Source organism: Mirounga angustirostris, unplaced genomic scaffold (assembly GCF_029215605.1).
Source record: "Mirounga angustirostris isolate CCGP_5_RB_7025 unplaced genomic scaffold, mMirAng1.0.hap1 SCAF_12, whole genome shotgun sequence".
Lineage (NCBI taxonomy): Eukaryota > Metazoa > Chordata > Mammalia > Carnivora > Phocidae > Mirounga > Mirounga angustirostris.
Genome location: NW_026991720.1, coordinates 11,968,919 through 11,982,846, shown reverse-complemented (window position 1 = coordinate 11,982,846; position 13,928 = coordinate 11,968,919). Strand labels below are relative to the sequence as shown.

The 13,928-nt window shown below is 52.0% G+C and overlaps 1 protein-coding gene across 1 annotated transcript in view; it reads right to left on the bottom strand.

The window, feature by feature from the left end:
• Nucleotides 1-12,615, bottom strand: part of TRPV5 (transient receptor potential cation channel subfamily V member 5) — a 30,013-nt gene extending 17,398 nt beyond the window's left edge. Inside the window, exons 1-8 of the mRNA XM_064575842.1 lie at nucleotides 11,819-12,615; nucleotides 9,498-9,595; nucleotides 9,224-9,346; nucleotides 8,616-8,753; nucleotides 8,227-8,325; nucleotides 7,928-8,103; nucleotides 7,402-7,548; nucleotides 5,059-5,271 (exon numbers count right to left, since the gene is read on the bottom strand). Coding sequence (XP_064431912.1) covers nucleotides 5,059-5,271; nucleotides 7,402-7,548; nucleotides 7,928-8,103; nucleotides 8,227-8,325; nucleotides 8,616-8,753; nucleotides 9,224-9,346; nucleotides 9,498-9,595; nucleotides 11,819-11,946 — 1,122 coding nt within the window. The 5' untranslated portion in view covers nucleotides 11,947-12,615. The remainder of the gene's footprint in view (nucleotides 1-5,058; nucleotides 5,272-7,401; nucleotides 7,549-7,927; nucleotides 8,104-8,226; nucleotides 8,326-8,615; nucleotides 8,754-9,223; nucleotides 9,347-9,497; nucleotides 9,596-11,818) is intronic.
• Nucleotides 12,616-13,928: the final 1,313 nt, after the last annotated feature.

The following is a 13,928-nucleotide window of genomic DNA, read 5'->3' as shown; positions in this document are numbered from 1 at the left end:
TCATAATGAGGGGTTACTCTGATCCTCCAGAGTGTGCAGGGGTTCCTAACCAGGGCTGCCCCTCACACTCGGCGTCCCTTGTCCTGACAGCGAGAGATGAGGTATAGCTGGACAAAGTTGAGCTTGTGGCAGGCCCTGAGGGGCCCTCAAAGTCCAGAGACATGAGTTTCTCAGGCAATTGGGCCACTAAGAAAGATGACTGGGATCCAGCACATCACTCTGGAGAAAGAAATGACCTAGCCTGGTAGGGAAAGGCGAAGTTTGGAAGTGAAGCAGACCAAATCCCTGATCCCAGGGCTGCCCTTTCCAGCTGAGTGTCTTTGCCAAAGTACTTAACCCCTCCTGGCCTCAGATTGATCGTCTTTAAAATGGTGATATTTTTTCCTTAATAATTAGGGTATCTATGTGGATTAAATGCTGTAAGGCTTTGTCATCCAAAAAGTGGTCCACAGAATCACAACATCAGCATCCCCCCCCGCAGCTAGTTAGAAATCTCCGGTCGCACTGGAACTTTATTGTCAGAATCTGCATTTGAACCAGCTCCCCCAAGCACTGATAAATGCCTGTAAAGTACAAAAAGCAAGCACTCAGCACGTGTTATTTTTACCTACCAGCCTCCCTTCTTCTGTTCATCTCTTTTCCTCTTTAATTTGCTATGCTTATCCCACAATAAAGTGCTTAGGATCCCTGAACAGCATTGTGTAGAGCTGGATGTCAATTGGGTTTTCAAATAGCTGCGGTGCTTTGGGTCATTCACAGCTTGTGAGGAATAATGACGTGTAGACAAATCAATCCCACTGACCACGACAGGTGGAAGACAATTTTTTTTTTTTTTTGCACAAAGCAAATATTTAATAAATGATTCCTGAATTATTCAATTTGTTTTCTGCTTTCTTAGTTATTCTTAGGACAGTGTTCTTTCTATTCCTTTTTAAAATTTTAATTCCACTATAGTTAAAATCGAGTGTTAAGTTAGTTTCAGGAGTACAATATAGTGATTCAAAAATCCCATACATCACCTGGTGCTCATCGAGATAAGTAAGTGTACTCTTTATCCCTTTCACCTATTTTACCCACCCCCTCCGATAACTATCTGTTTGTTTTCCATCGTTAACAGTGGGGGTTTTTTTGTTTGTCTCTTTTCTTTCCTTTGTTTGTTTTGTTTCTTAAATTCCACATGTGAGTGAAGTCCTATGGTATTTGTCTTTCTCTGACTGACTTCTTTCACTTAGCATTATACTCTCTAGCTCCGTCCATGTCCTTGCAAATGGCAGAATTTCATTCTTTTAAATGAATGGAAATCTATGAGTCATTCATGCTACAGTCTGCTCCCTGCCCCCCTGCATCTAATCCATTGTGCTGTAGTGATGCCAAACCCCCGACCCCCAGCCCATCTCTAGGCCAACCCACCGTTATTTCTTGCTGCTGAACCATAACAGCCTCTTAACTGGTCTCCCCACATCCACTCTGGTGTCCTCAAATCTGTTCTCCAGCTTATAAATTTTTTTTTCTAAATCAAATGTCTTGTTAAGTCCCTCCCCTATTTAAAATCCTTCTGAGCTTCGCATTACCTTTGGCACAGAAAGTAAAATCTTCAAGATGGCCTGCAAGGCCCTTCAGGATTTGAGCAGGGTCTGCCTAGACAACCTCATCTGGCAGCTCCCGCCCAGCCCAGCTCCTGTGCTCTAGCTCTTCTTTCGGTTCTCAGATGTTGGCCAAGTTCTTCCTGCGGCAGGGTTTTTTTGGGTGCATGCTTACTGCCTAGGACTAACTCCCCACCTTTAGCTGGTATATTCCTCGGGGAAGCCGCCTCTGGCTTTTCAGCATGCCTAGGCCCCTATTACAAGCTCTTGTAGCATCCTGTCCTTTTTCTTGTCATATGAAACCATAATGTGATTTGTAACGATCACAGGTTGTGATGAAATATCTATTCATTTACCTAAGGTAAACCAGTCTGTAGACTCCAAAAGGGCAGAGATCATGTGTGTTTTGCTCAGACCGTGTTGAATTCCTAATGCCTACAACAATGTCCAGGCTCTATAGGCTCTCTATGATTATTTGCTTAATGAACAAATTAGTGAAATGTTTTTGGGAAAAGGGCAGGAGAGAGATCGAGGAAATCTTCAGGAGACAAAGAGGAATTTCAACGAGAGAGCATTGCCCTCTTGCTGAACAGCACATCAGGAATCTAAAGGATCAGAGGGATTGACTTAAGACTGGGAAGTTGTAGATGAATAGGTATCAGAAACAAAAGCCAGTAGTTCTCAGCCCTGGCTGAATATTAGGATCACTCAAAGAGTTCTTAAAAAGACCCTTGACAGGGGGCCTCAGCCTCAGACATTCTGATTTATTAGAAACTAGTATGGTTACCAGTTTCCCATCTTGGTTAAAAGCCACCAATCTAGTAAGAGGTAGGATCTGTGCAAGGTCAAACAACTGTTTGGTTTCAGAGTTAGGACTAAAACCCAAGCCACCCGACCCCTACACTTGGCGCTTTCCGCTCACCTGGAAACCCAAGAGAACTAGCGTTACAGTGCATATCGTTCTGCCTAAACCAAGTAGACATTGAATGGAGGTAGGAAATCAACTCAATTAATAGAGTTCTTAGGAAACTCTGGAAAAGCACAACTTTTATGGCTGAACAATGAGGCACCTTAGAGTGCAGTAACCCCCTAAGATATCTCTAAAACTGGACAGACACACTCACTCCATCCTCATTTCTGTCTGCATTTCTGTCGTTTGCGCCGCTGCAATGAACAGATGAGCTTTTCCTCTCGTTTCAACTGTCCTGAGAAGGTGATGCTGGGCTGCTCTCATGGAACCTGGTAACTTCTCTGGATCCCATGAGATCCACAGAGGAAGTCCTTCAGTGACTGAGAGCCCTGTGCATCCAGATTTATTAGTATAATTGGATAGTAAAGCACTCATTTGTCTAAGATAAAGCTCCATGGGCTAACCAACATGTCAACAATTATATTAATCAAGTCAAGACACTACTGGTGCATTTTCATTTTTCTAAGACTCTCAAGTAATAAAAAGTAGGGGGAAAAAAGGGAGAATTTCCTATTATTTAACAAGCCTGGTACATTGTGAAAGCAGGATCTTTCAGATCATGGTGATAAGTTCAGGAGCCCCTGATATTATCCAGATGGGCTTACTATTGAGTAAGAGGACATAGATATTCCAGAAACTCAGGACAAGGCTCAAGGAGGAACGCCAAACAGTAGGGAGCTTCCACTGGTAGTCCTCGCTACCTGAACCCCTTCCAAAAGCATTCTTAATCTCTGAGCCCCTCCCTCCCACCAGGAAAAGAACATTTGAAAGTTAAGAGTCTCCTATTTGGCCTAAAGTATCTATTATCTAGGTGGAAGACAAAAGGGTAAAGATGGTAAGGGTTGGGGAGGAAAGAAGAGGAAAAAAAAAAAGAAGGAAGGGGAGGTGCTCCCAGCTATAATTATGCTCCACCTAGTCCTGCAGCAAGGGGGAGGGGATCTTCTAAACAGAGACTATCTGGATCAAAGGAACAGGTTAGTCCTGTGCCAAAGAGAAAGGGGGCACATAGAGAAGAGACTCCGAGTAATCAATTGTTCAGCATCACCCAACTCTTAGGCCAGAATGCTATCTACATTCTAAATCCAGAAAATCCCAGGTAAGCTTAAGACAAAGGAGGACTGGGAAAACAACACATCTGAGAAATAGGGCCTGGAAGGTTGGAAAAGCCCAGCTGCCCTCAACTCATTCATGTGTATGAGTTTTCCCCATTTCTAGTCCCTCGCCCACCCCACTGGGCCATCTCCTTAATGTCCTTACTTCCCCCTCTGTGGGTTCCATACTGGGGCCAACCTTCATGCCCAGTTTGAGACGCATGGGACACAACCTCCCCCCAGCACACTGGTGCCCACCCAAGGCAGCCCCACCACACTCAGGATCATCCTCCCCAGACAGCAAATCCGACTCAGTCAGAGACTGGCTCTGGATCCATGAGCACACTATATATACTGAGAGGCAGTTACAGAAGCAAGAGAGATGGAGTGTCTTGACCTACTCTGGGGTACAGTGAGGCTCTACTCTGTTGCTTCTCTGTGCCTTCCACTAACTTGACTCAGGGTTTTTGCTCCTTGACTGGGCCAGCGGCTTATGTCCTCTTTCTGACCCAAACGATCCCTCTTCTTAGCCTAGGCTCCATCATACCTGTGGCTGGCCCAGCCTGGGTGGAACATAAATCTCCAGTCACCTAGCTCTTACTTGCTTGGAAAAATTCTTCTTCCTCTGTCTTTTGCTGTCTGCCCATGTACATGCACTCAATTTTGGCGATCTCAGGTCACTGGGACAACAAATTTGGTTACCCATGAACGGTAAACCAACCCAATGCAGCCATACTTGACCACATACGTTTGGGAGCACTCACTAGAGTCTACTCATTTGTCACCCACAAAGGAGAGTTTGCTCCCTTCAACAGCAGACTCTCAGAGCTCCTCTACACCTCTACTGAGCCATCCTCACCACCCTGGGTCTCTGAAGGACATACAGAATGGCAAGCCCACAGGCGTCAAAGGAACCTCAAAAACTATTTACTTCCACCAGCTACTTAATCCAGGCATCCTTCTTCAGCAGATCCGACAGGTGGTCAGACAGCAGACACATTATTGCCAACGCCCTCATATTGACAGAGGAGAATACAGGCCAGGAGGGATGTCTGTGTTGCCCTCACAGACCAGAAATGGACTCAGAAATGGACCTGGAGCACAATTTTCCTCCCTTTAGAACAATAGGCTTTGCAAATTACAAGGAAGTTGACAAATGTATGGTGTTCATAATACCAAGTGTTCTTTCAGGGTTAGTAAGAAAAACCACAGCAGCTCCTTGGACAAGTGCACTTTTGCTCATTAGGTCGCCTTTTTTGGTCTCCTATCTCATGCCTGATTTGTGTCTGGGTGATCAGGAGCCTGCAGCTGCTGGAGCTCAGTGCAGAGTGCCTTTCCCGACTTCCCCCTCTGCTCTCCAAGCATCCACTCCCCCTGCTACCACTCCCTTCCATCCCCTTCCAAGAAGCGTCACCTGCAGTAATTTCTGTTGGAGGACGGTGTTATCCCGGGGGTCTGTGCGGTTGCCCATGCGGAACTTGAGGGGGCGGTAGATGCAGCAGGTGGTGAAGCAGATCATATAGAGCGTGTACAAGGCGCCCAGAATGTAGAAGTACCGCTGCCCGTATTTCTTCCACTTGAAGCTCACCAGCTGCTTCACTGGGGTCTGCTCCAGGATCTGGCGAGCCTGGCATGGAAGGAGAGCATAGATGGGGGTGACCAGTGTTGTGAGGCGTGCAGGATTTCCCACCGGTCCCAGAAGGCAGGGCACTAACAGCGCCATCGTCTTTCATTTGGTTAGCTAGCCATTTCATTTTCAGACAACTAGTAAATTTCCACTCTACGCTGAGCCTCGTGTGAGTGCTGCAGGGGAACTGTCACAGAAGTAAAACAAGGCAGTCGAGCACCAGTGAAGTTTTGAGGGATGAGCGGTAGTTAGTAGAGTGAAGAGAAGGAGCTAGAGAAGATCTTCCCATGAAGTAGTGGCAGTTGCCAAGGCAGGGAGGTGGGAGAGGTCATCTGCAAATGCAAGCTAGGTGTGTCTGGGGACATGAGAGGACCTGTGGGGAGTGGCAGGCAGGAGTTATAAGGGGGTAATATAGATGAGAGGCAGACCAGGGCACATTCTGAATGCCACAGTCAGGAGTTTGAATGATCTTTCCGAATGCAGTGGGGAGCATTGGGGGGTCAAGCAAGGAAGCAGTCACATTTGCTCTGCAAGTGTCGTGGACGGGAGAGGAGCAATACAGGCACAGAGGGTTGGATGTGGCCATAACCTAAGCCCCCAGGGTGGGCTGGGGCTCTGATGTAAGTACATGGTGAGGGGTTAAGCACAAACAAGAGAGGGGGATGGAGGGGATGAGGCACCTGAGAAAGTAAGAAAAGTCGAATTCAAAGCATAGCTGCAGGAATTAACCATTAGCAAAAAGAATATCTTTTCCAATGAACCCAGAGGGAAGGAGAGGCAGTGGGCAGTTTCTAAGATGTTTGGCAGGTCAGGGCAGGAAGTGGAAGCAGCTCCATCCAGAGAGCCTCTGTTTTTGCCGTAATGTGGGAGTCTGGACTTCTGATGGAGCTAAGGGGGAGAGCTGGGAGGGATGTAAGCGGGGCTCGAAATTTTGAGGGAAGGGAAAAGTAGTTGATCAAGGCAAGAATAAAACCTGTTGGAGAACACTGAGAGCTCACTGAAACTGGGGACCCAGGATTTGTGCTGGCACAATTCATGCAGAGGGATTGAGGTTCTTTTTTTTAGATTGATTGATTGATTGATTTGACAGAGTGAGAGAGAGAGAGAGAGCATAAGTAGGGGGAGTGGCAGGCCGAGGGAGAGGTAGAAACAGACTCCTTGCTGAGCAGGGAGCCCGGAGCGGGGCTCGATCCCAGGACCCTGGGATCATGACCTGAGCCGAAGGCAGATGCTTAACGACTGAGACACCCAGAACCCCTTAGAATCTAAGGGGTTCTAATTTCTAAGAAATCCTGCTTGAAGTTTATTTGTTTCCAGGAATATTCTCTGAGCAAAATCATACAAACTGACCTTTCAAGTTTTCTTCTGTCTGTCACTACTAACAATTGTCTGAGCTTTACAGTCCTAGAAGTGTTCCTAGGATTGCCGTGTCTCAGATAAACAATGGAAATTATATCTTGTCACTATTTTGGAGGTTCCTGAGGGCTCGAAGCATTATCTCCTCTCTACTAGAGTCTTCAACAAATTTCCCTTTCCTGCCTGTAACTCAGTTCAGTACTATTTGAATGGTGTCAGTTGTTCCCCCCACTCTGGAAAGCTCTCTTTTTCTTCTCCTTTCTGGTGATTTCAAACTCCCCCTTGAAGACTCAGCTCAAGCCCTTCCTCTGTGACATCTTCTCTGGCCCATACAGTACAAGTTGCTTGACCTCCATTTTGCTGCCACTGTGCATAATCCAGACCTCTCTGATGGCATATGTTGTACCCATTGCAATTACTAAGGACAGTGACCAGAATTTGAGGAAGCAGACTGAGAGGAACTGTGATTTATTTCTGTAGTCTCATACAGCAGATGGGACTCAAAAGGTGCTCAGTGTGGAGTGAATGAATGAATGATAGGAAGCGACTTCCATTTGGAGAGGTCTTCAGCTAAAACATTAGTATGACAAAGGTAAGCAGAGGGGCTGTAGATGGGCAGAGGGAAAATGCAGTCAGACTGGACTTTTCTCCCAAGGGTTCTGTTCGCATCCCCAACTATTAAAAGGCAGGGAAGTGTCTGGACCCAGGATCTAAGGAAACGGACAGGCTTTGCTCAGCTACTTGACAGCCCCTGGTCCGCTGTAGCATCTGTACCTCTCGCTTCTTGGAGGAAACCACGAGCTCAAGAAAGGACACATCCTCCCCCCAGGAGTCGATCTCCGTGAGGTCGTAGAGAGTGGACGTCAGCGGTCCGTACGTCCACTGGATGTGCTTCCGCTTCTGCATCAGGTGCTGGAACATCTGCGAGGACACAGCGGGGAGCCGGAGGGTCAGGGGGAGAAGCGGCCGCGGGAACCACGCCCCCCAAGAGGGCCGCTGCCCGCTCCTCGGCACCAACGGGCAGCCAGCGATCCCCACGCCTCGGGTGCGTGAACCTCCTTCTGTCTCTGCTTCTCCTTCTTTCCCACAGACCCTCTAAAGATCGGAGAGAAGAGGACAGGCCCAGGGAACAGCACTGCGGGGCACCAGAGCAGAGCTCCAGGAGCGCCGTTCTCCAAGCCCCCGGGCAGGGAGGCTGCCGGTTAGCGGTGGAGTGCGCGGTAAGGGACGCCGCCCTGTGGGGCGCTCGGGAAGAAGGGTCTTTAGGAGGACGCCGTGGGGCCAGGGCAGCGGCCCTCACCACAGTGTTGCCCTCCACTCCGGCCAGCTTGAAGGGGGTGAGACCCTGGTGATTGGGCACGAGGTCCAGGGCCTGCAGGTGGTCCCCGCGCCCGTCGTAGGAGAGCAGCAGGTTGTACATCTGGCAGGCAAAGGTCTTGTTGGGCTGGAGGATGAGGATGTGCAGCACGGTGTTTCCTGCGGGCGGGACGCGGTGTCGCGTGGCCATTGCACCCAAGGCCCCGCCGCTGCCCTGCCCGCCCGGGGCCCTGCCCTCGCGGCCCCCGGCATCCCGGGTCCCCTGCCGACCCCAGCTCTTACCCAGGGCGTCCTGGGCCCGGATGTCAGCTCCGTGCTCAATGAGCAGCCTCACGATCTCCTCACTGCCCACGCAGGCAGCAAAAGACAAAGGGTGCTCCCCTGTGGACACAGAGGGCGCCGTGGCGTGAGTGCCCGATCGGACGGGCAGTGTCCCTGAGCGACCGCCTCCTTGCCCCCCACGTCTCAGCTCTGGGCTTGGTGACACTTGTCGGCAGAACCGGAGGCAGGGATGGAGCAAGCGCCGTGGGGAGAACCGGCTCTGGCCTTAAGCCCTGTAAGGCCTGGCCCCTTGCAGCTTTCCCAGGGCCAGAGCCCGCCTCAGCCCCCCTGCCTTTGCTCTTGCCCGCCTCCCCGCGCCCCCCTCCTCCCAGCCCTGGCCCTGCTCCCACCGAAGTAGATGAGGTTGCGGGGGCTGCGGCGGAAAGCTGTGCCTGTAGCTCTTGCAGAGACGCTGGCGCCGTGGGCAAGCAGGGCTCGCACCAAGTTCACGTTCTGGTTCACGATGGCTATGTGCAGTGCAGTCTGACCTGGCCCAGAGACAGCTCTCAGTCACGGGGTGTGGCCCCAGTTCTCCCAGGGACACAGCATCCCACTGGCAGACAGGAGGTCCCTGACAGGTCCTGGCATAGATTTCTGCCCTCGGCCCACCATGGTGGCCTGGGACTGAGGGCGATTAGTCCCATAGGCTGTCCACCTCACTGCCCCCAACTCTTGACTATTGTGGTAAGGGGTATATGTGATCATTCTAATGTTGCTGTGAGAGAAACAGAGTTCTGTCCTTCAGGGAACATGAGAGGAGTTGAAAGGTAATAAGGAAGGGTAGAGAAAGTCCTGGATGCTAAAGGCCAAGACCAGGACCTCTACATTCCTTCCAACTCAAGGGCAACCTTCCTGAACCTTCAGTCACCCCTTCCCAGCACCCCCTTCAGAGGCCCAGGTTAAGAGTGACATCAGCCCCTCCCATACCTGTCTCCGCATTACTGCGCAGACTCCTCACCTACAAACGGCTCACACAGGGCAGGCTCCTTGACCAGCTCCGGGGCCGCCTCCAGCAGCACCAGGGCCGCTTCAAGGCTGTCGTAGAGCGCTGCGATATGCAGCGCCGTCTCCCCCAAGGCTCCTGGGGCGGGGTAAGACAGGGGTGTCAAGCACTTCCCGGAGCCCCTCGGGGAAGGGGCTCCAGCTGCAGGGACTGTCCACCAGCCCTGCGGAACTCCTCGGCGCGCAGGCCCCTCCGGCCCCCCTCCCGTCACACTCCAGCTGCGTCCCACCTCTCTGCCGGAAGTCACAGTTTCGGTCCAGCAGAAGCTTCTTCAGGACACACAGGTCATTTTCCTTGGCTGCTTGGAGCAGCGGAGACTCTTGGATCCTGGGAGAAGACGAACATGAGTCGGGTGGAGGCAGAATCACAGAGGCCAACGGCAGAGAGAGGATCGGAGACGTTCTCTACGTGGAACAGACACGAGTCACACAAGGTGCACAGTGACACGCTGGAAAGAGTTGTTTGTTGGAATCTAGCTGAGGGTCAGACTGGGATGAGAGCCGGGCTCAGGGCTCCCGCTGTGGCTGCATCATCACCAGGTCTTCCCAGTTGGGGGCGGGGGAGGCGGAGGGTGCTGAAGGCTCAGGTGGGTGGGAGACTCGTGGGGGGCAGAAGGCCTGAGCTGCTGAGCCAGTGGCCCTGGTGACCCTGACAGGAGGCCATCAGGCCTGGCCTGGCTGAATCCATCTTAGCTGAGTAAGTGTTTTCACCCCTGCTCCCAGGCCTGCTGAACCAGCTCTCCTTGGGCAAGGGGAACTTTGAGACACCAGAGGGGCAGAGAGGCAAAAATGGGCCAGTTGTTGGGACTTGGGAGATTTACAAGCTGCCAAAATTCCAGATACCCTCCGGGCTGTTTAGGTACATACCCCTGTTGTGGGGGGGGGGGGGAGTTCTGGCGTGGGGTACAGATGATCTAGTCCTTCTGTGTTTTACCTTGTTCCTGCCTGAGGAGGAGCATAGCCTCGGGCTTCTCTGCAACTGGGAGTGGGAGAAACCCTGTGGAGACATCCAACCTGAGGCACCTCTTGTCAATTAATCTTTGTTTCTCCCCTCCTCGCTGAACCAAACAAGAGATAAAGCTGAAGCCCATCCTGCTGGGCAAGCACGTGGGGGCTCCCAAGGTGAACACAGGGCAGGTGAGGGTCATGAGGGAGAGATGAAAGGCAGACAAACAGACTGACCAGTGCTTCCCATGATGTCCACAAGGCCCCAGATCCTCTCTTCCCATTGTCCTGTGAGCCAGGGGGAAGAACTTTTTTATTTAAAGAAGCTTTTTATCTTAAAGGTGGAGCTCAAGTCTGTCAGTTAGAAAAGTACTCTCAGGAGGGACCAGCAGAGTAAGGGCCAGCCCCCTCCCCATCTCACCTAGTGGGGGTCCGCCCAGCTCAGGGCAACCAGGGCTAGGGTTCCAGAGTTTCCTCCTCTTCCAAGGGTACTGCACACAGCCCTAGCAGCCAGGCCTCTAGCCCACCGCTGTCTGCAGAGGGGAGGTCCAGAACCCAGCTCTTTCTCTAAGACGGCCCTACTCTCACCCAGAAGTTTGGAGGGAGGTAGGGAGGCCAAAAGTTCCCTCACAGGGCCTGGGGTGGGGGTTGGTGAGCAAGCAGGGAGCCTTTCCCAAATGAGGGCTTAGAGTGTACCCAGGGCCAGCTGCACAATTTGTGAGGCCCAGTGCAAAATGAAAATGCAGGACTCCTTGTTCAAAAATGAAGCATTTCAAGTCGACAACAGCAGCTCATTAAACCAAGGGATCTTGTGCCACCGTAGAGGCCAGCCGCGCATGAAGCCAGCCCTGGCTGGCCCCCAGATTGTTAATGTCTGCTCACCCAATCCCTAGGCAGCTCTCTGATGGGCGACCAGTTCCCCAAATGCTCGGAGGCAGAGGCCCACCTGCAGGATGGGTCCCTGCCCTGGCCACTTCTCCATAAAATGATCTGTCCCCAGGTGTACCAGCCCCACCTGACCTGAAGGCGTCCCAGGGGCAGGCACAGGCCTCATTCAATCTCCGTGTCCTCAGGATAAGGACTGGATACAGTAGACTCTCAATAAAAGGTAGATAAGCTGAGTTTCCCTTATCAGCTGGTCAGCTCCAGATGTAATACAAAGCAGAACTCTCCTCCCCTTTTGCACACAGTCAACTTTCATTCATACTCGTGGGAATTCCTCACTCTTTCTCAAGGCAACAAGTCTTCAAAACCCTGCAGGATCTCATGCCTTCCCCCAGTAACTTGTTCCCCCTCAGCCTGCACGTGCCTCTCTCCGCGGTCAGGCTTCCTCAGTCTGGTCCCTTTCTGTCCCCCGCACCCCTCCGCCACCAGGCGGGCAGGTTAGAGCTGTGGTGTGATTTTGTCCCTGGCTTTGAATCTGCATTGAGTCTCCTCCTGCCCTGCCCATGAGAAGAGGCAGCTGGGGTTTGTAACGAGTGGGCTGGGTACAGCCCGGTGCCTGGCACTGAATGGCAGGTTGCTCCAAGGGGGAGATACACCCGCACGGATCGGAGGGCTCGGAGGTCAGTGAGGGGTGGGATGCAGCAGGACTTGGGGCGCCTACCTCTTCTGTTGCAGCATGTGGGCCTCGTCCACGTGCTGATCCCAGTCCTGCTCTCTGACCAGCCAGGAGGCCAGCAGTTTCTGGAGTTGGACCCAGGGTCCCTCTGCCTTAGGTGGAGGAGCCCCCATATCTTCTCCTTTCAGGCACTGGCAGGTTAGGGAATGTGGTAAAAGGAGCCAGTCTGGGACTCCTCAACTGAGGAGGAGGCGGAGTCTGTTTGGGGTTGGGACTGAGAGTCTATCTCCTGTGTGACTTGTGTATGCAGCGTGCGGTTTGTGGGTGGAGTGTGTGTGAGTGTCTGTGCGCTCGCGCACGCGCGTGCATGCCTGCGTGCACTGAGGGGACTGGGGGCCCTGCCAAGAGAAAGCAGCTTTACCTGGAGGAGGCGGAGCTCTTTCTAGAGAGCCCCTGGGGCACAGAACCTGCCCTAGAGCTGGGAGGGGAGAGGGGAGGGATCTTCGTTCCTGGCAGGGGGCTGGGGCCCCAAGTGAGACAGGGGAAGGTGAGGGAGGGTGAGACCGTGGAAAATAGAGGGGAAGCAAGGATGGAGCCCAGAAGGTGGGCCCCACAAGCAAGGTGAGCACTTACTGGGATACAGGACAGTAAGAAAGTGAAGCCCTCCAGCTCAGCAATCAGGCAGGTCCTGGTTTGAATTCTGGCTCTTGGCCCTTACAGATCAGTTAGGTGAGCTTTCTGCACCTCAGTCTTCCAATCTGTAGAATCAGGCCAATAATTGTACTGTCTCATGGAAGTGTCCCTTAAAGCATAATCATAAGAGCTCAGGGACTGTTGGTTCTCCTTCCACAGATAGGCTCCAAGCCCCAAGGGGCTGCTTCTCCGTGTTGTGGTTGTCTCTGTCCTCAACCCTACAGCCAGCCTCCTGGAGGCTTCCGGGCCGCCCTCCTCTGTCTTCCTTCCCAGCTTCGTGGATCCCCGGTCAGGGGAGACCCCAGAGGTGGAACCATAGGAGCTGAGCCAAGGTGGTGGATGGAGAAATCTTGGGACTTTCTCCAGGAATGAGTAGGCGGGAAGATTGAGGACAGAAGACCTCGTGTTGTTTTCTGATAGGATGGGTTCCATTTCTCTTCGGATTGTAAATGCATTTATTGAATTGGAGTCATTCAGGAGGCCAGGGAGGTACATGGGAATAGGTTGGGGGCTCTCTTTATATTCTAATGAGGAGACAGAGCACAGAGGGGGAGGGTGATGGCCCGTGGCTAGTAGCAAAACTAGAACTGGCATTAAAGTTGGAAATTTAGCTCCAAATCATCTACCACAACCTGTTGTTTCTTGAGAACCTTCTGCCTGCACAGATGTAAGAGACTTGGGGGGACATGGGCTGGGACCCTTCCCCTTGGGGGTCTTCAAGAGCAGGGGACCCCCCCTTCTTTTAGTGTAAGATTGAAGGATGGACAAAACGACCTTTAGAGGAGAATTGAAAGGAGACAAATAAGGAAAGGAAGAGATGCCAGAGACAGGAGGAAGCATGCTCTCACCCAGGGAGTGGGGAGGTGCCAGCCGGGAAGGGGGAGGCGGTCACCTTGTAGGGCAGTTTTCTGCTTTGCTGGGGACTGGGGCGGTGTGGGATGGTAATGGCCTCTGAAGCCTTGGGACTTCCAGTCTAAGGAGATGGACGGAGCGATAAGGTTGAGGTGGGGGTTGTAGATGCACTGATAAGCAGGGGGCTGGCAGAGAAAGGAGCACCTGCCTGCCGAGGCAACACTCAAACCATAAAGCTAATCCTGGAGGCGGTGGGGGCGGGGAGGGGCTGGCCCGGTCAGAGCCGCACAGAGCAGGTGCAGGGGGGCTCGCTACCAAGGGCTCTGTCCTTGGGTCTTGGGTGGGGGAGAGAGGGGGGCCCAGGAACGGGCTCCCACCTCTGGGTTTCCACCCTCTCACTTGCCCAGGCCCACTGCACGGGGCCACTTCTATGTGGATAGTTTTTGATAAAGACAGTACAGTACTGTAAACATATTTTCTCTTCCATACGATTTTCTTAACAATTTTCTCTAGTGTACTTTACTACAAAAATATAATATCTAATACATACAGCATACAAAATATGTGTTAGTTGACAGTTTATGTTTTTGGTAAGGCTTGCAGTCAACAG